General features: G+C 40.3%; 1 protein-coding gene across 3 annotated transcripts in view; it reads left to right on the plus strand.

The window, feature by feature from the left end:
• Positions 1–24,321, plus strand: part of GHR (growth hormone receptor) — a 332,257-nt gene that overhangs the window by 266,536 nt on the left and 41,400 nt on the right. For all 3 annotated transcript variants that reach the window (XM_036759521.1, XM_036759535.1, XM_036759529.1), the window contains one exon: positions 22,551–22,674. In XM_036759521.1, coding sequence (XP_036615416.1) covers positions 22,551–22,674 — 124 coding nt within the window. The remainder of the gene's footprint in view (positions 1–22,550; positions 22,675–24,321) is intronic.

Consider the following 24,321-nt stretch of genomic DNA (forward strand, 5'->3'; position numbering starts at 1 on the left):
AGGGAAGTTTGACAGAAAAGAAGAATGCTCTAAATGTTTTTTTTCTTCCAGGGCTATCTAACTATCCACCTAGATTGAGAAGAAGAATGATGGCCATAGAGTTAGGAAAACCTTAATAACTCTGTGAGGTGCCCATCAATTTGGAGAGGTTTAAAGAATGTGCCTGTTTGGTTTATTTTTGTTCTGGGTGACTTTTATTTGGATTGTTTTTGTTTGTGAGGGCAGAGCTCCCCCTAATGATGGTATGGATCTCATCCGAAATGATCTTAGAACCTCCCTTACCCCCACCCCCAGCCTAGCTTAGCATCCCAAAGGAGACAGGCCCCTGTATCTTAGCACCAATGTAGGCCCAGGACACCCTGTGAAGACTCAGGGTTGGAGTATAAGCCTGAACTGTATGATGACCCAAGAGCTCCCAGCAAGCAGCGGACTTACGGGACAAGGCTCTCTTACTTTCACACTAAATCCACAAAGGTCCTCATGGAAGGGCATCCTGAGAGGCAGTACTGTTTAGGGAGGAGCACTGACTCATTCCAGTATTCCCTTTATCTTCCTTTCTTAAGCTCTTGTTGACTGTCAGTTACTTGAGTTTCTTCCCCTTGAAACTTGGGAAGGTTCATTATCTATTGTTCTCGGCAGAATGGAAAGAGAGTAGGGTCCCTTACTAAAAGGAGAAAATTGCCTTGGTTGACTTAAATGGCCCATCCCTCTTCTGCTACAGTTTCAATTTCAAGGGTTTGTTCTAGAGCCAGTATTTGTTAGAAGTGTTGGTATGCCCAGCCGATATTGCAATAGAAACATTGTTGAATAAGATGGTGCAAAGAAACACCAAGGTCATGTGCTAAAGAAAAGGCTACTATGTTGAAGTTATTGCAAAGAGCCCTTCTTGAAATGTTTATAAGAAAAGATTAAATTGTAGTTTAAGGTTGAGGTTGAATAAATGAAAGGGGTTTGGGGCAGTATCCTTCTTTAATTATCTTACATTTTGTATGTTCCCTTTAAATTATAAGTCATCAGGATCAGGGATTTAGAAACTGTGCTTTCATAACCTCCCTGCTCTAGGGATCAAATAAAAAGGTACCAATGTGTGCGGTGAGCGTTCAGTTCAATTCTACAAGCATTTATTGTGTGCTACATGCCAGGCACTGTTAGGGACTGCGAGATACAAGGACAAAAATGAAACCATTCCTGCCATCAAGGTTCTTACATCCTACTGGGGCACTGGGGTTTGGGGAGCTGAGGGCTCATTAACATAGAAGTAAAAGGAAAATACAAACAGAAATAAATAAATATAGAATGTAGACAAGGTAAGTACAAAATATTTGTTTCAGCCAATGTATTAACAACCAGGAATTTTTTTTTACCTCATGATACAAGGAATTGGGATCCCAAGGAGTCATCAAAAAAAAAAAAACTCATTTTCTGGAATCCTTTAAAAGTTAAGAAAGGGCTTATTTGAAAAGAGGTAATAGGGATAAGTATTGGGCCTGTGAATTCATTAATATAGGTAACTCCCTCTACTCATGTGGCTTAGTACCTTCTTTGCATCTTATTAAAGAGGGGCAATTTTGGGGAAAAAAAGCATGAGCATGGCTGATTTTTCTATTCTAGCAGTCAGGAAAGCCATCAGACTTGACATTAGAAAAAGAAATCTGACATTTGAAGAAACTAACAGTTTATCTTCATGATATCACCAGTAACTAAGCTAACTTTTCAATAGGAAGAGTGGAAGGTTAGGGGGGGAGCATTTCTAGCTCATGGTGAAGAATAACTTCAATTGTGCATATATTGACCAAAACCCCCTGATACTCCCTACTTGTGGTTGATTCGTTCATATTTGAGCATGAAGACTTTAGAATGAGCAAGCACCGTAACCTCTGTAATTTTATCAGCTTACCACCACACATCTCTGTGATATCTTTTCAATTCCACAGATGAAGCCCAGTTAGTATCATGATAGGAGACTACCCAGGAAACCCCAGTTTATGTAGGAAGTGACAGCTGTGGTTGAACATTCCATGTTGTTCCCTCTTAAATCAATGCTAAGCTGCTTCTCCAACGGGATGCTTGGGCCCACTGTGTCCAAGAGACAAGGAGTACTCAACAGCTGACCTGGCCACTTGTTGCTGCTGAAGATCCTATAACAGATTGACTTGGGAACAGAGCCTTTGTGTTCTAGCCCTGAGCTGAATGTCTAGTGTCTGATGATTTGCAACTTCAAGTGGAATGTGGAATATCTGATGACTTACAAGTTCATGGAAACTAAATTACATGTTCAGTCACATTCTTGCCTCCTTCCTCTGCTTCGAGAATTGTTTTCACTCTGCTGTAGAAGAGGGGATAGGCCCTGGACCTGGGATTTCATCAAGGTAGGGAATTCCCAGATAAGGCAATTCCTTCTGCTCATGAAGGGCAATGCTTTCTTTCTCTCCACCTTAGAATGGCAAGAACATGGTGAGGTCGAGTGATTTGCCCAGTGTCAGGACCTGAAGCTAAGTCTTCTTGGCTTCAGCGCTTGCTCTTTATCTGCTCAGCTGCCCTACTTCTCCAGTGCTATAGAGTACCAAATAGAAATTCTATTTCTACTCTAAATCCTATGAACATAGATAGAGATACGTAGATTAAAAATATGAATACATACATGTGTGTATCTATATATAATGATAGCCCTCAGCGTCTGACAATTTGAGCATGCAATTAATTATAAAGAGTAATGGTGCTGGACAATATGATCTCTTAAAATAAGAACTCTTCTAGTTGCATGGTTTAAAGCTTCATAGGTTCATGTGATTTAGTATTAGAAAAGGTCTCAGGAATAATCTAGTCCAGGGGTAGGGAACCTGCAGCCTTGAGGCCACATGCAGCCCTCTAGGTCCTTAAGTGCAGTCCTTTGACAGAATACAAACTTCACAGTTTGCCCACAGGTTCCCTACCCCTAATAGTCCAACCTTTTATTTTAAGATAGAAGTAGAAAGGAAGAAAAATAGGTCTGGGGATCCCTGAAAGTGAAAGATAAATTTCTATGTACATGTATACATATAAATACATATATGAATATCATATATAATGTAGTTAATATAATTTACATATATGGAGAGAGAGAGAGAGGAGAGGAGAGGAGTTAATTCCTCTAAGGATGATGTTTAGGCAACTTCTACCTCTATCTAGTTTCAGTGTTTAATCGTTTAATCTCTCTTAAGAAATGCTTCTTTCCAGGCCAGCCAAATTTATTTTATTGCAAAGTCCCCAGTATGAAGGTAGTTAACATTTGTCAGAAATCAGCCATTGTTCACCTTGGACAATTTGGAGCTTCCAATTCTGCCTTTCAGTCACCTTGGAATCCTACGCAGTTGGGCCTGCCTTGAAATTAAGCCCTTATAATGCTTGCCCTCCAGAGTAATTTCTGGGGTGGGAGAAGCCAGGTCAGGGGTCTCAACTCAATCTTAAGATCACAGAGAAACTGAACATAAGAAAACATCAATCTGGGGACTTTGGGGCTGAAACAAATGGTCACCCTCCCATCCTTGAGCATCCCAGTGTCCACCCTGGCCTCCTTTACCACCTCCTTATTGGCATATATGGTTCTGAAAAGTGAACAAGTCGAGTTTTCCTGGCAGCTAGGTGGCACAGTGGATAGAGTGATGGGCCTGGAGTCAGTTAGATTCTTCTTCCTGAGTTCAAATCTGGCTTCAAACGCTTACTAGCTATATGACCCTGGGCAAGTCACTTCACCCTGTTTGCTTCACTTTCCTCATCTGTAAAATGAGCTGGAGAAGGAAATGGCAAACCACTCCAGTATCTTTGCCAAGAAAACCCCAAATGGGGTCACAATGACTGAAAAAAAAAGATAACAGGTTTTCTATTTTTTATGGCTATGTATTCAGACTATTTAAACATAGAATAAAAGTTCTAATGATAATTGCTTGTGTTCATATAATACTTTGCCATTTACAAAGCACATTATCTTATTTGATCCTCATAATGACCCTGTGGGGTAAGCAAGGCTGGTATTACTATCCCTGTTTGACAGAGGAAGATACTGAAACTCGGAAATGTTAAGTGACTTGCCCATGGATACACGGCTCATAAGAAATGGGAATAGCATTCAAAGCCAAGTCCTTCTGACTCCTCGTTAATGCTTTTTTCGTTGTCTCATACTACTTCTCCGTACCTAGAGAATCCTTTGCTGCTGTTGCAGCTCATCTTCTTGCTCTTCTTCCTATGAGTCTGGATCCTTCCATTTCCTTCAATATTTAAGTCCACTCTTCCTTCTCAAAATATGAGTGTTTTTTTTCTCCTCACTATGAGGTTGTAAAGAGTTTCCTCCTGTGTCTGCAATATTTGAAGACACTTTTATTCTTTACTTTTCTAAGAACCTCTTGGTCCCTAAGTCCTGAAGAGTAGTGGCTGTTCTTTTATTGGAGAGATGGGGACCATGTGTGTGGAAGATTACAGACTCTTTGAGACACAGTCAATGGGTTAGTTTTACTTAACTGGTTTTTTTCCCTTTGTTATAAGCGAAGACACACTGAGGAGGGGATTATATCTGCAAATAGCTGTTGTCAAAAAGGAACATATACATTTTAATTTAAAAGGTAGAAGAGATGGAAAGCTGTGGTCATGATGGGAGCTAAGCAGGATTTAAAAAGCAACAGAACATACATATGAGAAGATGCCTCTTCCACTCCTTTACATAGATGGGCCCCACCCAGGTGGAACAATGCTATGATGTCAGATATTTTGATGAACTAATTAGTTTTGTTGGATTTTTTTCTTTTTTTTCTTTGTAAAAAAAATTCTTTGTTATAAGGGATGACTTTCTGGGAAGGTAAGAGAAGGGAGACAGGAGGATATCTAAGTAATGCAAAAACATAAGCTATGAAAAACAATCTATTTTTAAAGGCAACAGAGTATAATTAATACTGAACAAGATTTAAATGGCTCCTTTAGACATAAAAGAGAGCAGCATAGAGTGGCACAAAAGGCACTGGTTTGGTAAAATTGAGATCTAAGTTTGAGTCTCAGATGTACCACTACCTAGTTGTTTGACCTGATACAAATCACTTTATCTCTCTGGTTTCCTTATTTTTTTAAATGAGGAAGGGAGTGGGTTAGATGAACTCTAAGGTCCCTTCCTGCTCTAACATTCCATGATTTTCTGTACCTTTCTCATCCCACCAATTCACCTCTTTCCCTGCCCCTCGCTTCTTCTCTCCTTCCCCCTTCAGTTGAAGGCTTTATTCCTCTACTCCTTTTTGTTGTATCTTGTGTGACAACCCTCTGCCCTTTCCTCCTGACCCTCCAATCCCTATTATTCAATTTTCCTTACTGACTTGTCACTGTTCTAATAATGGCCCTACCTTTGCCAGCCAGGAAAAACAGATTTGTGAAAAATATGCAGTCTTGGAGTCACAAGGTCTGTGGTGCCCCTGTACTGTCTCACCTGAATCTATTGCTGCAGAACAGTTGGGAGAGAGTTAAAAGGGCTTGAAGAATACCAAGAAAAGCTTCCACATTTTTTTCAGGTTCATTGAGACAGCCTAAGTTTTTCTAACTGATTTATTGTTACTGCCAACCATCTGCTGCCACCTAGTGTCCCCCAGAGGAGAGAAGCATAGAATCAAATCATCGGAGGGATGCTGTTGCTTTTTTTTTCTTATAGGCCCTTAGAGCCCACCAGCAGAGAAACCTGACCCTTCTTATAGTGACCCTGAAACATTGCTCTTTACATGATTGCGGCAGATTGGAATTAAAATCCGGGGACCCTCCCATGTGTGATACTCCTTGTAGGTTTGACACCTGAGAATGGCGTGGGGATGTTAGAAAGCAAAGAGGGAAAATAAAGATGAAATGTCTTTGAACTTTGGCAACCTAAAAATATGATATACAAATTTCTTTGAATTTGTTGATTACTAATAGTGATAGACCATATAGTTAGAAGAGACCTGCTCCCAAGATCATCCTGAGCTGCCTCCTCTTTTTACAGATGGTATCAGAAGACTACAAAAAGAGAAGCTATTTGGGATTGTACAAATAACATTGAACACTAGGGTTTGAGACTGAGTCCCACTCAGCCACTAATCAGCCATGTGTTCCTGGACAGTTCAATTCATTTTATCAAGCACTTATTAATCACCTCCTATATGCAAGGGACTGAGTATGCAAAAGTAAATAAATCACACAGTCCCTACCAAGCTGTCTAGTGATTTACCTCTCTGACTCTCAATTTTGTTATCTTTAAAAATGAAGGGAATAGATTAGATGGCCTCAAATGTCTTTTTTAACTCTAAAATTTTCTAATTGCATGTCTAACATGCCTTCTACTCAACTCTGGGTTCCCAAAATTTCTTCCCATGTTTGGAATTCAGTTAAATTCCACATTTATGAAATGCCTGTTTGTACAGAATTCTGGGTGTATCTAACTCAGTTAAGCGATGGGCAAATAAAGAGTTTAGAAAAGATGGCAGGGGTGAGGGAACCTGAGGCCTTGAGGCCACATATGGCCCTCTAGGTCCTCAAGTGCAGCTCTTTGACTGAATCTGAACTTCACAGACCAAATCCCCTTAATAAAAGAATTTGTCCTGTAAAACTTGGACTCAGTCAGAGGGCCGCACCCAAGGACCTAGAAGACCACATGTGGCCTCAAGGTGACAGGTTCCCCACCCTTAGACTAGAGGCTCCCATCCTCTTAAGGCTTATGTCCCAGTAAAGGAAAAAAATGTTTTTATGGCTGTAAATTTTATACATACTCTTTTTGATGCATGACTTTGAACAAGGCCACTTCAGTTTCTTCATGCATCAAAGGAGGGATTCAGATTAAATGATGTTTCTGACATTTTATGTTTCTAAGCATGGTTAGAAATGATCAGAACAAGACAATGCCAAAGGACTCATGATGAAAATGCTATCCACCTCCAGAGAAAGAACTGATGGAACTTGAATGCAGATTGAAGCTTACTATTTTTCACTTTCTGTATTTTTTCGTGGTTATTTTTTCCTTTGGGTCTGTGTCTTCTTTCACAACATGACTAATATGTTAATATGTTTTGCATGATTGAACATGTATAACCTATATCCAATTGCTTACTATCTCAGAGAGGGGAGGAGAGGGAGAGAGAAAGAACTTAGAACTCAAAATTTTTTTAAATGAATATTAAAAATTACCTTTGCATATAACTGGGAAAAATAAAATATTCTTTAAAAAGAAATGATCTGAAGTCCTGCCTGGGTAAAGACAAATTTGGAGTTTTTCTCATTTCTTCATCTTAGTTGCCTTAAAAAAAAAAACCTGTTTCAGCCCATTTTTCCTATATCTACCAGATAAGGATTAAACAGACACTCCTTAATATAGACTTATACCCTCCACCTTTGCCTATGTATGTGGAAATGAACCCAGAAATAATATGACATAATGTTAATAAAAGTAATCAACTTCCTCCTTTCTGCCTATTCTACTACTTTCCATCCTTGAAGGGCAATCTATCTCAAGAGGACCTTTCCTGCCCTAGGCAACATTCATTTTTTAGTGGGTCACTGGACTTGTTTCATAATAACGTTGGGCTAGAACTGATCATCTGCTCAGTCAGCTCCCTCATTTTACAGGAGAGGTAACAGAGGCCCGGGGATGTTACTTGGCTTGCTCAAGGTCACCTAAGTAATAAGCAGCAGAGGTTGGGTTCCCAAATGGCATTTTTGCCACTGAGAATACAGAGTCCCAATGTGCCATTGAGAATTCACTTGCCTCTCTGGGTCTCAGTTTCCTCATCTTTATAGAGGGGATTGAATAAGATGACCTCTAAGATTGCTTCCAGCTCTAAATCTATGTTTCCATGACCCTAGCATGTTCAATTCTATATCAGAATGTAATTAAATAATTATGTTGGTTGTAAGCAAAAATGCATTTGCCTGATACACATTAAGAAGGGTCAGTGCCACATGGCTGGACTATAATTGCAATGATATTTTATCATAATGTGAGTCAATAGGGATGTTATCTGGGGAGTTTAACAGACTTTTACTGTCTTTGCTTGGTGTTTGCACATTTTATGTAGAAACAGCTCTGGAAATAAGGTGTGGTTTTCCTTTGGACTTTTGACTCTAAGGAGTCTAGGATATGCAAGGCCATGAAAGGAATTATCAGTAGCATTATGTTGTTGGTTTTCTCAGAAACTAAGATGTTTTCCCAGTTCCAAAAGATAATATGTCCATTATTTTTAAAATGAAATGAAAAGAAGTAACTTTAGCTCTTTAGCAAATTGAAAAGATTACTTGTTTCTTGAGCTAAATAATTAAGTGGACAACAACTTAATTTTTTTTTCTATGTCTCCAACAGAAACCTCAGGTCTGTATTATTTTTTTTAACTCAACAACCCAGTAAAAACATTGGCCCTGTCATAAAGGCCTGATCACTTTTATACAGATGAGGAAATTGATGAAGGCTAGAACTAAGACATTCCTGAAGCTTACTCCTCAATATATGGAAAAATGAACCAATAAGAGGTTATCAGGACAGTAGAACCCCTTTATAATAGGAGAAAGAACTTTATAAGAAAATGGTGCGCTGTCATGATTTTACACTAGTAGTTATAGTTTTGAAGGTGGGAGCTGAGAACATGTTTTAATGCAAATTCTTGTATTAATAAACAACATCATTTTAGGCTTCAGGTTATTTCTAGAGACAGAGTGGTTTAATGGGAAAATGAACTTCTAATAGAGGTTCTGGGTTCATATCCTGGCTCTGCCATTTACTGGCTGTTCAGCCTTGGGAAAATCACTTCTCTGAGCCTATTATCTCAGCTATAAAAAGAGGAGGATACATTAGATCACCTCTCAGGGCAGAGTTAAAATTGTGGAGGGAGGGGCAGCTAGGTGGCACAGTGAGTAGAGCACTGGCCCTGGCATCAGAAGGACTTCAGTTCAAATCCAGCCTCGGACACTTGACACACTTACTAGGTATGTGACCTTGGGCAAGTCACTTAACCGCAATTGCCTTTCCTTCCCCCTCCCAAAAAAAATAAAATTGTGGAGGGAAAGGTAGCTTTTTTTGCCTAGCTCTCCCAACACCCTACCTCCCCAAGAAAACCAAAATGAATTCTGATCAGGAAAGTCAAGAAAATGCCTCAATGAGTCATTTTTCCAGCCCAGGGCAGTTTAGGAAGACAGAGAGGTCTATGGACACTGGGGTCGGGGCTGGCCAGGACTACAGGATAGCAGCAATGGTACCACAACAGGAGAAAGCAGCAGCAGGCTACAAGGAGCAGCCTGGCACCCAGGGATGATAAGAGGATCAATGGGGAGTTAGCAGTTTAGTCTCTCTGAACCTGCAGAACCTCGAAGTAGGCTAACTGTGACTGAGTCCAGCAGTAATCTATGGATATTCAACCACCTACAAACCAACAGACCCAAAGTGGGTCAGGAATTTGCAGAGTGCAAACCAGGAGGGCAGTGAACGGACCTACTCCAGGATCACACCACCTAGAAAGCATTGAAAACTTACAGCTGTGAAAGCAACAGAATGACATAAAAGACGTGCTCAGGCCACTCATCTCTCCCATCCCCCCAGAGGTGAACAGAGCCCAACATGTTAACATAAAGTCTAAAGCCAATAAATAGGCCAGAAAATGAGCAAACAAAAAAAAAGAACCTAATCATAAAAAAATAACCTCTCAGGCCCCTTCCAGGTCTGAATCTATGATCCAGTTATATTAGAAATTGGTAATCGGATTCAAATATTAGGGTAGCTAACATTGCCCTGTTGGGGTATTGGACTATTTTTTTTCTAGGATACACAAGATCGTAAAATTAACATGGAATTATACACCAAGTAAGCTAGAGAGAAGAGAAAGATGGTAGCTAAAGAAAAAATGTGTGTATATAATGTGTTTTCCAAGGCCTTCAATTTTTAAGATTATGAGATTTCCTTTCTATCCTATTGTATTTGCAGGTTTCCCTTTTGGGATCAGTGGTATTATTGTAATCCTAGTATGTTCTCTTCCTTAATGAATTCCATGAAAGTTGTTGGTCTTTCCATTCTAATAGTTCTCTAAACCCTGAAGGGCTAATTGGTAAGTGACAGTGAGCTCTCAGAGTTGGTTTCAGTAGCAGTTCAATGAAGGAGCTAGAAGGCTTTGACCACTTTAGGGCATTTAGAGGTACTGTCCCATTTGGGGATGTAGGCCTATGTCCTAGATGGAAACCTATTTGAAATTCTTAGCCCCATAATTATTTCTGGGGTCTCCTTAAATGCAAAATTCCTGTCTGTGACTGTGAATGGTTCCTTCTCTTAAAATATTCAATTTGGAGGTTTTACACAAACAGGCTTGTCTCCAGAGCAGAAAGAAAAAGTGAGTTTGATGAAAGGAACTGATGAGGCTGCATTCAATCAGCGAATCAGAAACCATTTATTAAAGTTTTAGTACATGTCAGACTCTGTGCCAAGCTCTGGGGATACAAAGACAGGCAAAAATATGGTCCTTGCCCTCAAGTTCACATTCTAATGGCAGAGATATTACATAAATAACAAGGTACATACAAGGTGCACGCAGACTACAAGGAAGATATTTTGGGGGAGTGGACACTAGCAGTAGAGGGGGAGGGGATGAGGAAAGGTCTCTTGCAGAAGGTGGGACTTGTCTTGTGAGTGATGTTGTACAGGTGTTTCATGTTTCATGTATGAGTTAGACTAGATGATCTCTGACATCCTTTCCAGCTGTAAAATTTCTACCTCTTATGGGGAGACTGACCAATTTTGCCTGAGTGTGTCCTGAATTATTGACTCCTCTGGGTTCTGAAGAGAGCCAGAAAACTATCTCCCCCCTCCTTCCCCTACTCAAGTGCTTTCCCCTAGTCACTCATGTCCGGAACTAAGTTCACCAAGCCTCTATACGTGGTCAGCCAGGAGACCCAGCGCTGTATCCACTGTGCCATCCAGCTGCCGCTGTACTCTACTTACCCTGAGCCTTATTTATTGTCATTTAGCAAGGTATTATTTGGTGGGGGGTGAGGCAATTGGGGTTAAGTGACTTGCCCAGGGTCCTACAGCTAGTTAAGTGTCTAAGGCCAGATTTGAACACAAGTCTTCCCGACTCCAGGGCCAGTGTTCTATCCACTGTACCACCTAGCTGCCCCCTAGCAAGTTGTCCTTATGAATCTTGGTAATCTAGTTTCTCCATCATCTGTCAATAGGTTGGCATTACGGGCAAAGAGAAAAATTTAAACTTTAAATTATAATAACAGATGTTTATAACCTGCGTTAAGCCTGCTGGTTGGTCTCCCTGCCTCAAATGTCTCCCCATTCCAGGCTATCCTTTACTGAGCTCTCAAATTCATCTTTCTAAAGCTGGGTCTTACTTACCATGTCACACACCCCCACCCCCAGTTCAAGAAACTCCAGTGGCTCTTTATGGCCTCCAGAATCAAATATAAAAACCTATTTGTCTCTTAAAGCCCTTCATAATAGGGCTTCCTCTTACCCTTCCAGTCTTCTTATACCTTACTCCCCCCCCCCCACATACTCTATAATACAGGGACGCCAGACTCTAACATGATACTCCATCTCCCAACCCCATAAACTTCTACTGACTACCCCCTACACTGACAACTCATTCCCTCTTCACCTCCTCCTCCTGCCTTCCCTGGCTTCCTTGGTGCCTCAAGGAAAGGAATCTGTGAAGAACCTTTCTGAGTACTCCTGAATATAATGCTCCTAATTTAATTTCCAATTGAACCTTATCCTCCTAGATTATTTCCAATTTATCCTGTATATACCTGTTTGTATATAATTGCTTATATGTTGTCTCCCCTCCCTGCCCCCATCCCCCATTAGACTATAAGCTACTTGAAATCAGAGACTTTTTTGCAAACTTTCTTTGTATCCTCTGACACAATAGGTGCTTAATAAATCCTTGTTGACCTATAATAATGACTATAAATTATCAAGAATAGGTTGAATTACACTTATTATCCTTTAGGCCACAAGTAAAAAGGAAATGGAGGACTGGGGAGAGAGATACGTTGGCAGGAGAAGGGAGGAGGAAAGAGAAGGATTCAGGACCTTTCTCCCTCTTTCCCTCTCTCCCGCTCCCTCCTTCTGTCGTGTGGTGGGGGGGAGGGAGAGAGAGGGAGAGAGTAAGGGGGGGCACTCTCCAAGGGATCTGGTATCTTCCAGCACAGCAAAATTCAAGGAAATCCACTCAGATGCCCCCTCACATACCCAACTTCTCTGAGAGGCAGCATGGCATAATGGATAGAAATCTGACAAGAGTAAATAGGGTCAGGAAGACCTGAGTTCAAATAGTGCTTCTGAAATATACTGACTGTGTGATCCTGGGCAAGTCACTTAACTCCTCAGTGCACTCAGGCAAATCTCCAAGACTCAGATGCAGAAAAGTTGCAGATGTCCATCAATAGAACAAAGTTCCTCATTGGGAGTTCCCTGCACCAGTGAAATCACAGGAACCAGGACCCCACCCACACCCCCACCACACACACACAAAAAAAAAACAAATACTTTCTTTAGGGAAGCAAGCACATACATATGGAATACATTTCAGAATGCTCTCCATCCAAAATGAATGAATGAAGTGACAAGAGCTATGATGCAAGCTTCAGTTATCCAGAGACTCCCTTATATGACACAGCTCATTTTCATTGGTGCCAATAAACCAGGAATAGAAGCTGAATTCAGGCTTCAAAAGGCTAAGTCCTCCCTCCTGTCAGTCTAAGGCATTAAAAAATGTGTAGTGGGTGCTATAAACAGATTTCTAAGAGAATGCAAAAGTTTGCATTGACTTGGCATTAATCCTAAAGCAACTGTATGTCCAACATTTATGTCTTTTGAACTCAATAGCCTCACCCTGCTATCATAAAAATATACTGGGAAACTGTTCCTAAGTAGGTTAGGATTTTAATTAAAACCACTCCCCCTCCTCCATTGAACAATTCTGACTCTTCAGCTTTAAAGATCTCTAAAAAGGAGACTTGCAGCTGTGCCGACACCATTTCCATTGTGAGCTGCAGAAAGATCGAGTATCAAAGTGAATTCCTTACGTTTGGCAACATCTAATCCTTAACATCCTGTATTTGCCAAATTCTGTCATTAAACCGAAACTTTTCCTTGCTCCTAGCCTGCATCCCATTTTAGTAAATTGACATTTGTTGTTTCTTAACCGCTGGCAATCCTGTAGCATAAGAAACAAACCCACCAGCTTTATGAAGGTTCCATATGCTGAAATAATGTGTTTTTTTTCCTATGATGTCTCAGCTTCTTTTGACAGGAGTGATTTACCAAGACATTTATGATATCATTGACAGACCAGCACTTTTTAAGGATCTGTCTTGAATGACTAACTTTATCAAAGAGGGATTGAAGAGGTTCTTAGTTGGAGAGGTTATTGACTTGCTAGAGCTCTTTAAACAGAAAAGGAACACTTAAGAGAACAAGAGAATGTTTGGGAGAATGATGCATATGCTAGACTTGAGACAGAGCTTTGGGAAGGTAACTGCAGTGAGGAGGCTTGGGGGTGGGGGAGGGGAGGGGAGGCTGGAAATAGAACTTGGGACTTTGCTGAGGACTTTGTTGTGTTAACTCTGGACTAGGCACCTCTCCCTTTCCTGTGAATGGACCTACTGCTGGGAAGCTGCTGGTATCTCAGCCACCATCCATACCACCCAAGCATACCAGGGAAAGAGGTGACAACGAACATTACGGACTTTCTAGAGGTCGTTTTGGACTTCATGCAGACATGCTAGGAGGTCCCACACTGATCAAGCAAATACCAGATGGAAGGCAACTCTGTTCTCCCATTAGTAACTGTTTCCCCCAAAGCTGTGCAAAATTTTCCTTCAATTATATTTCTGGAAGAAACTGTTACCAAAGGACCTTTGTTTTTAGCTAGTTTGAGATCAGCTGTACTTTCCCCTATGAATTCTATAATATTCCCTTCTGAGCTAGAGGTCAGACTGCCTGTAAATTCAGTCCTCCAGAACAGGGCAGGCCCAAACTTAAAAGAGAAAATGAACTCTGGGCAGTGAAGACAACAACTATAAAACATGCTATGCATTACATAAGCCCATGCATTTTGTTCCCCAGAAGGGGTTGCAGCACCCTCTCTCAGGTCATCAGGGCTTAATGCTTTAGAATAGTGTATAGAATCATGTTTAAAAGTCTGTTCTTAGTTTTATTCCAGTTTAACAAAGTTTGGTGACCCAGTCAGTGTCCCTTGGCAGTCCAGTTTTTCTTGAGTTGTTACAGATAGAAAATTAGAAGCAAAAGGAAAGAGAGAGTTTCTAGAAACTGTGACATTATGAAGTGAAAATACCAGAGGCACCAGAATCACCAACTGTAAAATTTCTTAGATGGTTTTAATGACAATATAAACAGTCCTAGACACCCCAGCACTATAATACAATGACTTTCTTTAATAATGGCCTTCAGTCATCAAGAAAAGTTTGTTATACTCAGCGTTACTTTTTAGTAAATCAGGAGCTTGCTGTGTGGTACGTTTTAGAAAGATTTCCATTAAAATTGTTTTTAAAAATAATAAATTTCAGAGTTAACCCAGAAAATTTATATGACACAATACCTAACCCTCAGACAACCAGATAAACAGTTATTTTTTTATTTTTATCTTCTTCTGAGAAACTTACAGGTCATAATTCGCATTATCCTACTCTCTTCACCCTGACCTTTCTCTATTACTTTCCCAGTGTGAAAGGGAGATTTGAGGAAGCAAAGGTGTTGAAACCATCAACATTTATTCAAGGTGATATAACTCCATCCTCGCATAGACACAGTTTGGGTTCCCCCAAAGTAGCCACTTTGGGGTTAAACGATTTTATTCTACAAGTCAAACTCTGTCATATCTTCAAAACTCTTAGGACCCAAGTTTACCCTGCTCTTTATATTTCTAACCAAAATGTAAAGTTGTTGGGGTTTTTTTTAATTATGATTATGGTTGTTTGCAAATAGTCTCCCAAACCACTGTTGTCAGTGCCACAGAGATTTCAGAAGAAGTCTCCAAGAAGTAGACCGGCCACATTAGCTCTGCCATCTTTTAGAAAATCTGTCAGCCTGAGTTTTTAGAGAGACCAAATAGACTTTCAGCCATCATCAGCTCTGCATGACTGGAAGTCAAATAGAATGAGTAGCCAAACTGGAAGAGAAAGAAGTTTATTTGAGAGGAGGGATACCTTACATACTTTTTTGTAGACTGGTTTGCGGTACACACCAATCAGCAGCTTCTTGTGGTGGCTAAGTGAAGCTTACCTAGCCAATGAGGTGTTAGGTTCCCACGTTTGGAAGGGATGTTGTTGGAACCTACAGCATCTCCCAGATCTGGTGGTCACAAGGTTATTGCAAAAGCCATAGGTGGCAGACCTGGATGACTTTGAGGCAGAAGAAGAGCCCAGTCAGCACATCCTGGTTAACACTGAGGTTCTTAGTCACATACAACATTTCTAAAATGTTGTTTCTCCCTCCACATATCTCAGCTTATTATCTCCAGAGGGAACATCACAGTTTCACCATACTTGGCCTTGACTAATGAACTTGTGCAATCCTCAGAACATACGAAAACTATCTCAGTTAATAAGTATTTCCTCACTACAAATTACATTCTGAAATCATCCTCCTTTATCCAGATGAGGTTGACTGAGCATGCTTTGGCTGGTTTTCCCCCTTCTTATACTGACCATTGATTGACTGCATATGTAGTTTTGTTTGTGGGACTGTTTTTCTGAATGCAAAAATGAACCAAAAGGCATCCAGTAGTTAAGGCCTTGTAACTTTCTTTTAGAACACCATTTCTCTCTTTATTTTTCAGGCATACTTCATCTTTTTATCTTTGTTTTTCCACTTATTTCATTTAAGTGGAAATAGTTATGGTATAGTGAAAAGAGCTCTGAATTTGGAGTCCAGAACTGGGTTGGAATTCCCGTGTTAACACTAGCAAGTTATGTAAGCAGCTAATTTACTTAACCTCCTTGCATCTCAGTTTCCTTACCTGAAAAGTGGGAGCATGAGTATTTACGGTTCCTAGCTTGCCAGGTTGATGTGAAGAAAGTACTTTGTAAAACTTAAAGTGATCTAGAAATAAGAATTATCATTATTCCACAAATTTTTCTAATTTTTCTTGTTTTCATTTGAGAATCCTTTGTACCACTTTTGAGTTGGGTTCTTTGTAGTGAATTTTGGGGCAGGGAAGGTGTTAGTTGATCCTCTTAGTAAAAATTGATCTTTTTTCCTTCAGCCATATTTGTTTTTCTAAAACCCTTTGTATGGAAGAAGCCCTTACTTATTTCAAAGTGAGGTCATTCATTCATTCAACAGTCATCTATCTCTGCATTGCACTGAGCACTCTGGGAAATACAACGAGTAAGCAGTCTCTGCCCTATTGGGGCTAAGGGCTAAAACCCTATACAGACTTCACTGAAGCACTGGGAATCATTGAAAGCAACAGTGATTAATAGCTTCCTATTTTGTCCAGTTAATTTTCATAAAAATGATCATAGGAATTAAAGCTAGAAAGGACTTAGAAATCATCAAGGCTACTTCCCTCTCACTTTATTGATGAGGAAGCTCAGGCCAAGGTCATACAAACATTAAGTAGGAGATCCTACATTCCAACCCAGGTCTGCTGATTCCAAAGCCACTTGTTTTTTCCATTGATCCACACTGTCATTCGAAGACATGCTATCATCCTATTTTATTTTAAAAACTGATTTCCAGAACTAATGAAGTTGAGGTTTTGAATCTTTTCCAGCAGTAATCCTGCAAGAACCAGCAGCATACTGTCCTTTTCAAATCATCTGGGTGCAGATCTTGCCTCTGATCTTTACTGCCTGCCTGACCTGGGGCCTCAGTTTCCTCAACTGGAAAACAAGGAGGTTGTACTCAATGGCGTCTAAGATTCCTCTCAAATTTAGCTCTCTGAACCTATGATTTTGTGATATTTCATGATCTTGATGCCATGACAGAGCCTACCACTGAGTCAGACCAGATTACATTTTACAGTTTTTTGCAGGTAGATTTAAAACAGCAAAGGGGATGGTGACCTGATTTCCACCCAGAAAACTCTCCTACCGGAGCTCAGGGTCCCAGGGGAACAGTCTAAGGTCAATGGGAGGGAGATGAGGATTGCTAGAAGGCAGACAGCATAAGAATACAGGGCAGAATTTGGTATAAGGCAGGTACAGACTTGAGTGAATCAAGTTCTAAAATAACCTTATAATAAGGCATTTTAATCTACAAAGTGGTACCTTAGCTTGGGGGCAGCATCAAACTTACAGGGTCCTTTTCCTTTCTAGAGGGTGTTGGTGAAGTTATATGGCCTCCCTTATACTTCCTTGGGTGGCAACACTGTCTTCTGTTGTTGTTACTAAGATATTAATTAACCTGCCTATAATCACAGGGCTAGTTCTGCGTCAGAGACAGGCCTTGAACCCAAGTCTTCCAAGGTGCCTCTAGTCTTCTATGTGCAGTTATAAAAACAGTAGCATAATAGTAGAGATAATTTCCTCTAAGTTTCTGGGCAGATTCAGGATCTTTTAGTCAATTCCTTATGCACATTCCCAGAAATTGAGACCAGATGGAGGTACATAGCCTGACTGTCAACTTGTAGTGGAGAAACTCGGGCATCAGAGGCCCCAGGCTCACAGAGCAGCTCTGCTCTTTGTATAACTTGAACAAAGAAGTCACTTAACTTCTCTAGGCCTCAGTTGCCTCAGCTGTAAAATGAGGGAGATTAATCAGATGCTCGCTAAGATCCATTCCAACTCTAAATACTACAATTCCTATCCTATGATTTCCTCAATTTTAAGTTATTTGGAATATTTGGGATTTTGTCCCTTTCCTCAACCAAAGAGACTGATTTGGGGCATTTATACTTGCTGCTCTGTTTATTTTCCTGCCTAGTTTATTCTTCATTATTCTTCATTCATAGCCTTAATTAATATGATACATGTGTCCCCAAAGATTTTAGTAACAGGTTTATACCAGTCCTTTTTTTCAAAAACATTAAGTGACCAGTTTCTTTAGCCAGAAAGCAGCATTTTCAGTTTCATTCCAATATCCTACTTTTTCCACCTGTCAGGTCTCACTCACCAAGGATTGTTTGCCCTGGATTAAAAGGGCTTGTCAAAGAATGAACTTTGACTTACTCTTTCCAGAAGACAGAGAAGCAAAAAGTGACTTAATGTTTGCAAGCCACAGTCTCACAGAAGTGGGAAGGTGCAGATCACTCATTTAAAAGGCCAAGACAAAACAAAATTGAATAAACATGCTAAAAGAAATCCTATTCACATTGAAAGTATAAGGAAACAAGTGTTTATTAACCACCTGGTATGTGCCAGGTTAGGCATCTAGGTGGCACAGTATAGAGTGCCAAGCCTGGAGTCAGGAAGACTCATCTTCATGAATTCAAATCTGGCCCCAAACACTTACTAGCTGTGTGACCCTGGGCAAGTCATTTAACCGTGTTTTCCTTAGTTTCCTCATCTGTGAAAATGAGCCAGAGAAGGAAATAGCAAACTACTTCAGTACATTTTGCCAAGAAAACCCCAAATGGGGTCACAAAGAGTTGGACATGACTGAAACAGCTGAACAACAAAAAATGTGCCAGGCACTGTGCTAAGTATTTTACATATGTTATCCCACTTGATCCTTACAACCCTGAGAGGTAGGTACTTTTATTATCCCCATTTAACAGTGGAGGAAACTGAGGCACATAGCTTTTAAGTGAGTTGCCCAGGATCACACAGCTAGTAAATGTATTGAGGTAAGATGTGAACTCAGTTCTTCCTGATTCTAGTGCTCTTACTGGGCCACCTAGCTGCCTTTGAGTTTCAAGTTAGGAATATTTTTTTGTTTATGCCTCAGATACAACTCAAATCTTTGAGGACCTGCTGGGTTGCTGCTCTTCCATCAGTCTCTTGAAATACTTTAAAAATTTTTTCATTTAATTTTTTTCTTATTCTGAACTTAACAAATACCTAACATAATTAGAATTCCCATTAACATGGCAGAGCAAAAGAAGACTTGGCATCTAATTATACATTCTGGAGAGAGCACGCACTAAGAGAACATGAAGAATCAAGGATGATACCAAGGCCAATGTTGTAAATGGTTATCTAGCTAATTGTGTACCTGAAGCAAGACTCTCCAATTGTGCCAAAGCCTCCTTTCCATTCTAATGACGTGCATTCTTGGGAGGGCCGATGTGTGTTTTAGTCATGTTTCTGTGCTCCTCGGTTTTCTGCACCCCAAACTATGCCTCACTCGCCGCCCTCTTGTTGCTCCCCTCTGACTCTGGGCATTGTCATGTCCTGATACACTGCAAAAGGGAGCTTCCCTCATGACATGTGTATGTCAGTGCACCAGATGTTGGCACGCACTTCATCACATTAACACCATAACCATGAATTTCCAATGTCCCTGGCTCAAGATGGAGAGAGAATATGCAGCTTTCCATACATCTGGACTTAAGAAGAAACAGAGATGCCGTACCGTTGCTAAGTTTAAGCAAACAAAATAGGGTTTAGATTGGTTTTTACCTTTTATAATATTCATAACTTTTAAAGTTAACAACGGCCATTTTTCTTATTTGTTTGTATTTTGAGGAATGATGTAAATTTTGCCCTTTTGCTGAGGTAAGAATTTTCAGTGTGAGCAATTACACCTTGGAAATTAGCAAACACTACAAATCAGGGCTTGATTGACCGTTTTTGATTGTCTAGGCTTCAGAAAGTGATGAAGAAAATATCAATAATACAGACAGCATAAAAGTGTGTCCTATGAACAACCCCCTCCCCAGAGCTGGTTATTAAACATTTACTAGTGCACCTCTGCCCTTTTGTGACATGCATAATACAAAAGAAGTAAAGGAACCTGAAGTTACTTGTATTTTTTATCCTTTATTTAAAGATAATTTATATAATGAAGTGAGATTTAGTTCCGATCATTCAGTGGTAGCATCTGACTTCAAATGATGACCTTAACAGAGTTATAGTGCATGTTGCATTCTTCCAGAATGGTGAGGGAAAGAGCACCGCATCTGGAATCCAGAACCTCATGTGACTTTAGGCTCTTCCCCCATCTGGGCCTCGTTTGTCTCACCTCTAAAATAAGGAGATTGGACGAGAATCTAGCCTTAGATGGACAGGTCAATGGCCTCTAAGAGATTAGAGATAATTCTTTTACCTGTATTTTTCATCCCATCCCCTCTGGCTTTCCAAAACTTGCCTCCTTTTTATTCCCTCTCTTTCGTGCAAATCCATCAATCTCTTTCCAGTGACTTTTTTCTGTATACCTACAAGTGTGCTCAGGTGTCCTAATACCTTAGGGAAAAAAACCTTTCCCTTGACTTTCTAACCTATCTAGCTACTTTCTTTTTTTTCTTTTCTCATCTCCCATGCTAAACTTCTTTAAAAAGTTTTCTCCATGTGATTTCTCTGCAACCTCACATTCACTGTCTTCTCAACACCCTTGCAATCTGGTTTCTTCCCCCACCACTGTACAAAACTGACCTCTGACAGGACACTGAAAATCCTCAAGTCAAATCTCAGTTTGTATCATTCTGACCTTTCTGGACACTCTTGATGACCCCCTCCTTCTGGATCTCTTGTCTTTTGGCTTCAGAGACAGGGATAGAATAATATAGACAGAGATAGTACAATAGGTTCTCGTCCTACCTCTCTGATCACTCCTTTTTTCTTTGCTCCTGGCTCCTTGTCCTCTTCCCCACCCCTTGAAGTTTGGTGTTCCTCTAAGGTCTTATCACAGCCATCTTCCTTCTCTTCACACTCTCCTTTGTCAATCTCATTGATTCCTGTGTCTTTGACTGTTTCCTCTAACTCAAAATTTCTAACTTTTTTTATCAGGGACCCCTGGCAGTCTGGTGAACCCTATGGCCTGCTCAAAAGAGTGTCTTTAAATGCATAAAATGAGGTTATAAAGAAAAACAATTAGATTGAAATATTGTTCTCAAAATATTAAAAAGCAAATTTATGGACCCCATGTTAAGAATCCCTGCTCTATGCAGAGGACTTTTAAATCTGCATCTCTAATTATGACCTCTTTTCTGAATCCTAGACCCACAGCTCTAATTGACTATGACATCTTCTATCTGTTTGTTCCAGAGGCACCTTAAACTTAATATGTCAAAAACCAAACATTATCTTTTACCAAAAACCTTAGTAGTCAAAACTTTCACATCAGCTTTGCTTATTCCCTCTCCCTCACCTCTTCTATCTAATCAGTGGAGTACTGTTTATTCCATCTCATATCAATCTCCTCATTTGTATTCCAACTGTTACTACTCATCCAAAGGAACTCATTTCCACTACCTTGAACTATGATGAGAGCCTCTTCCTCCTTCTACTCTCTCTCACCTCTCATCTGTCCCCCACACCACTGCCAGAATCATCTTTAGCCTGCCTAGGTTTGAACCAGACTCTAAATCAAGGGTCAGCAAACTACAGAGTGAGGCCCAAACTTGGCCCGCTGCCTGTTTTTATGCAGCCCAAAAGCTAAAAACAGTGAATGTAAAAACAATTCTTAACTCTGAGACTGTACAAAAACAGGCAGCAGGCAAGATTTGGCCCACAAGTCCTAATCTGCTGAACCCTGCTCTAAATTATAGCTAGAAATGAAAAGATTAAGAGAGATTATGGATATTCTGGTGTATAGAATTTCATTTCACTTTTTTTGTTCAAATACCTTCAGAGATGCCCTGTTACCCACCAAGATGGGGCTCCTTTATATTTAAATCTGACAGTTCATTAGCTTTCTAACCTTAATCGGAAGGATGTGTTCTATCCTTCGGCCAAAGTGTATTACTTTCTCTCCTGAACATTCCCTCAAGTTTCCTCCCTCCATGCTTTTGCTCATGATGTTCCCTATATGGCCAGAATGTTCTGCTCTCCCCTCTTAGCCTTTTGAATTTCTAATCTTCTTCTCCTCCATGAAGCCTTCCCTGACCCAACTTGGTGCTAAGACCATCACCCTCAGATTTCCCATAGCCACTTTGTTTTATACCTATCATGTAATCTATTATATTTATCATAGCATAATGCTCTGTACCCAGTAGATGCTCAATGAGCATTTGTGCAATAGAACTAAACAGAATTGTAAAGTGATTCGTTGGTTCTCCTGCCTCTTCTCCAGTGTTCTTTCCCCATGATGCTTCTTTCTCCTCCTTGGGTACCTCAGACTGTTCCTTTGCTCCAACCTGTAGACAAACTAGGAAAACTAGGAAACTAGGAAAACAAAAGTCCTGTTTCTTGAAGTAACTGAATTGTGTGCTCCTGAAATTCAGGCAGAAACTTGCAGTAAGGTTGCTTGATGTAAAAACATGATCCAGAATTTAAAAAAAAAGCTACCAGAGCTTCCCACTGTCTCAGATATGGTAGACCAAGATAATGCAGATATTCTTCCCATTCTACTTTGGCTGACTTCTTAAAGGTGCTTTAGACTATTCAAAAATAAGTTTACCTTCATATACTTATTATTTTGCTAGCAGTGGGTTCATACTTTTCTTTTCTGTTCTGTTTTGCAGAGCCTTCTGGGAAGCCTCAGTATACCAAGTGCCGTTCACCTGAACTAGAGACATTTTCATGCTACTGGACTGATGAAGTTTATCATGGTCCAAAGAGTCCAATAAAGCTGTTGTATAAGAAAAGGTATGAGTTCTGTTGCTGTCCATGCCCTTTCCCCACATAACTGAAATCATAGACTTAGCATTGGAAGATGTTTTCAAGTACAATCCCCTCATTTTACAGATAAGGAAACTGAGGCACAGAAAGTTAGGGCTTGCTGAGAGTCACATAGCTTATAGCTGCCTGAGGATGGATTTGCACCCATCTTGCTGATTCTAAGTCCAGCACTCAATTCAATCAGTTACTAAGTATTTATTAAACACCTACTATGTGCCAGGCACTGTGCTAAGCATTGGGGTTACAAAAAAAAGAAAAGGGCAAAAGACAGTTCCTGTTCTCAAAGAGCTCACAATTTAATGGGAGAGATGACATAAAAACATTATGTACAAACAAGATCTATAAATTGTAGATAATCAATGAAGGGAAGGGACTAGCATTAAGGGGGATCCGGAAAGGCTTCCTATATAAATTACTAATTAATTAATGAAATTATGAAATGGGGCAGGTACTCCAGGTTCTTTGGGCACTCACTGGGAAAGACCATAATGGCAATGGGAAGTGACACTGCAATTATATTCTAAGAAGGCACGTAGGGTCAAGGGGTGAGAGGGGTACAGAAGCAGATGGTGTGAGGACATGGATAGGATGGTGAGGGAAATGTGAGGAAGAGGAGGGAGGAGGGAGAGGCACAGATGATCACTCATGTAACCATGTTAGGTTAGGAGTTAGGAGCACTCAGTAGCCTGAACACAATAGGGATGGAAGAGTACTGGGGGAGGGGGCAGAGTTTGAGGTCTTATTTTTCTCGGGTTTGGGGGGAAAGCTCTTATCTATGCCACCTTGAGGTTAATTAACTAAATGTCCAAATCATTTCAAAGTTGTTGGTTAGATTTTAGAATTAATATCATCTCAAAGTTATCAGTATTACTTAGCGTCCTACTGATCTTACTGCGGGATGCCTGGAGCTTATCTGAGATTTATATTATCATAGGACCAAAAGACTGACAGAAAAGCCTAGGTGGCTGCCCCTGGTTTCAGCACATTTTTGGTTAATACATAATACATTTGCAAATTATGCTTCTTTGGTCTTTGGGATAGTTTGCATGTGACTTGTAGGTTCCCTATATAGTAAGCTTATAAATGTTATTGCCACTTTATACTGGCTATTTATAAACTTACTATACTGACTAGAAGCATGGGGGCGGGGGCGGTGTCAGGGGACCAGAACAAGATAAAATGCTAACAAACTATAGAAATTATAGAAATAGAGGGACACTACAGGATTTTAGCTGGGACTTGAAGGAAGCTAGGAGACAAAGATGAGGAACAACCAGTAAAAGAGTCCAGAGTCTTGAGATGGAGCATCTTATTCAAGAAACAATAGGGAGGCCAATGTCACTGAATAGCAGAATATGTGTAAGGAGACTGGAAATGTAGGCAGGAAGCAGGTTGTGAAAGGCTTTGAATGCCGCTGGAGTGTATCCAATGGGGCAGGCAGAGAAGGGTGATGACATGGTCAGACTTATACTTCAGGAATATCACATTGACCGCTGAATGGAGAAGGGACTAGAGTGGGGAGAGACTTGAGGCAAGGAGCCCGACCAGCAGGTTATTGGAATAGTCCAGGCATGAAGTAATGAGGGCCTACACCAGGAAGACTGCAGTGTCAGA

Source organism: Trichosurus vulpecula, chromosome 1, assembly GCF_011100635.1.
Source record: "Trichosurus vulpecula isolate mTriVul1 chromosome 1, mTriVul1.pri, whole genome shotgun sequence".
Classification (NCBI taxonomy): Eukaryota; Metazoa; Chordata; class Mammalia; order Diprotodontia; family Phalangeridae; genus Trichosurus; species Trichosurus vulpecula.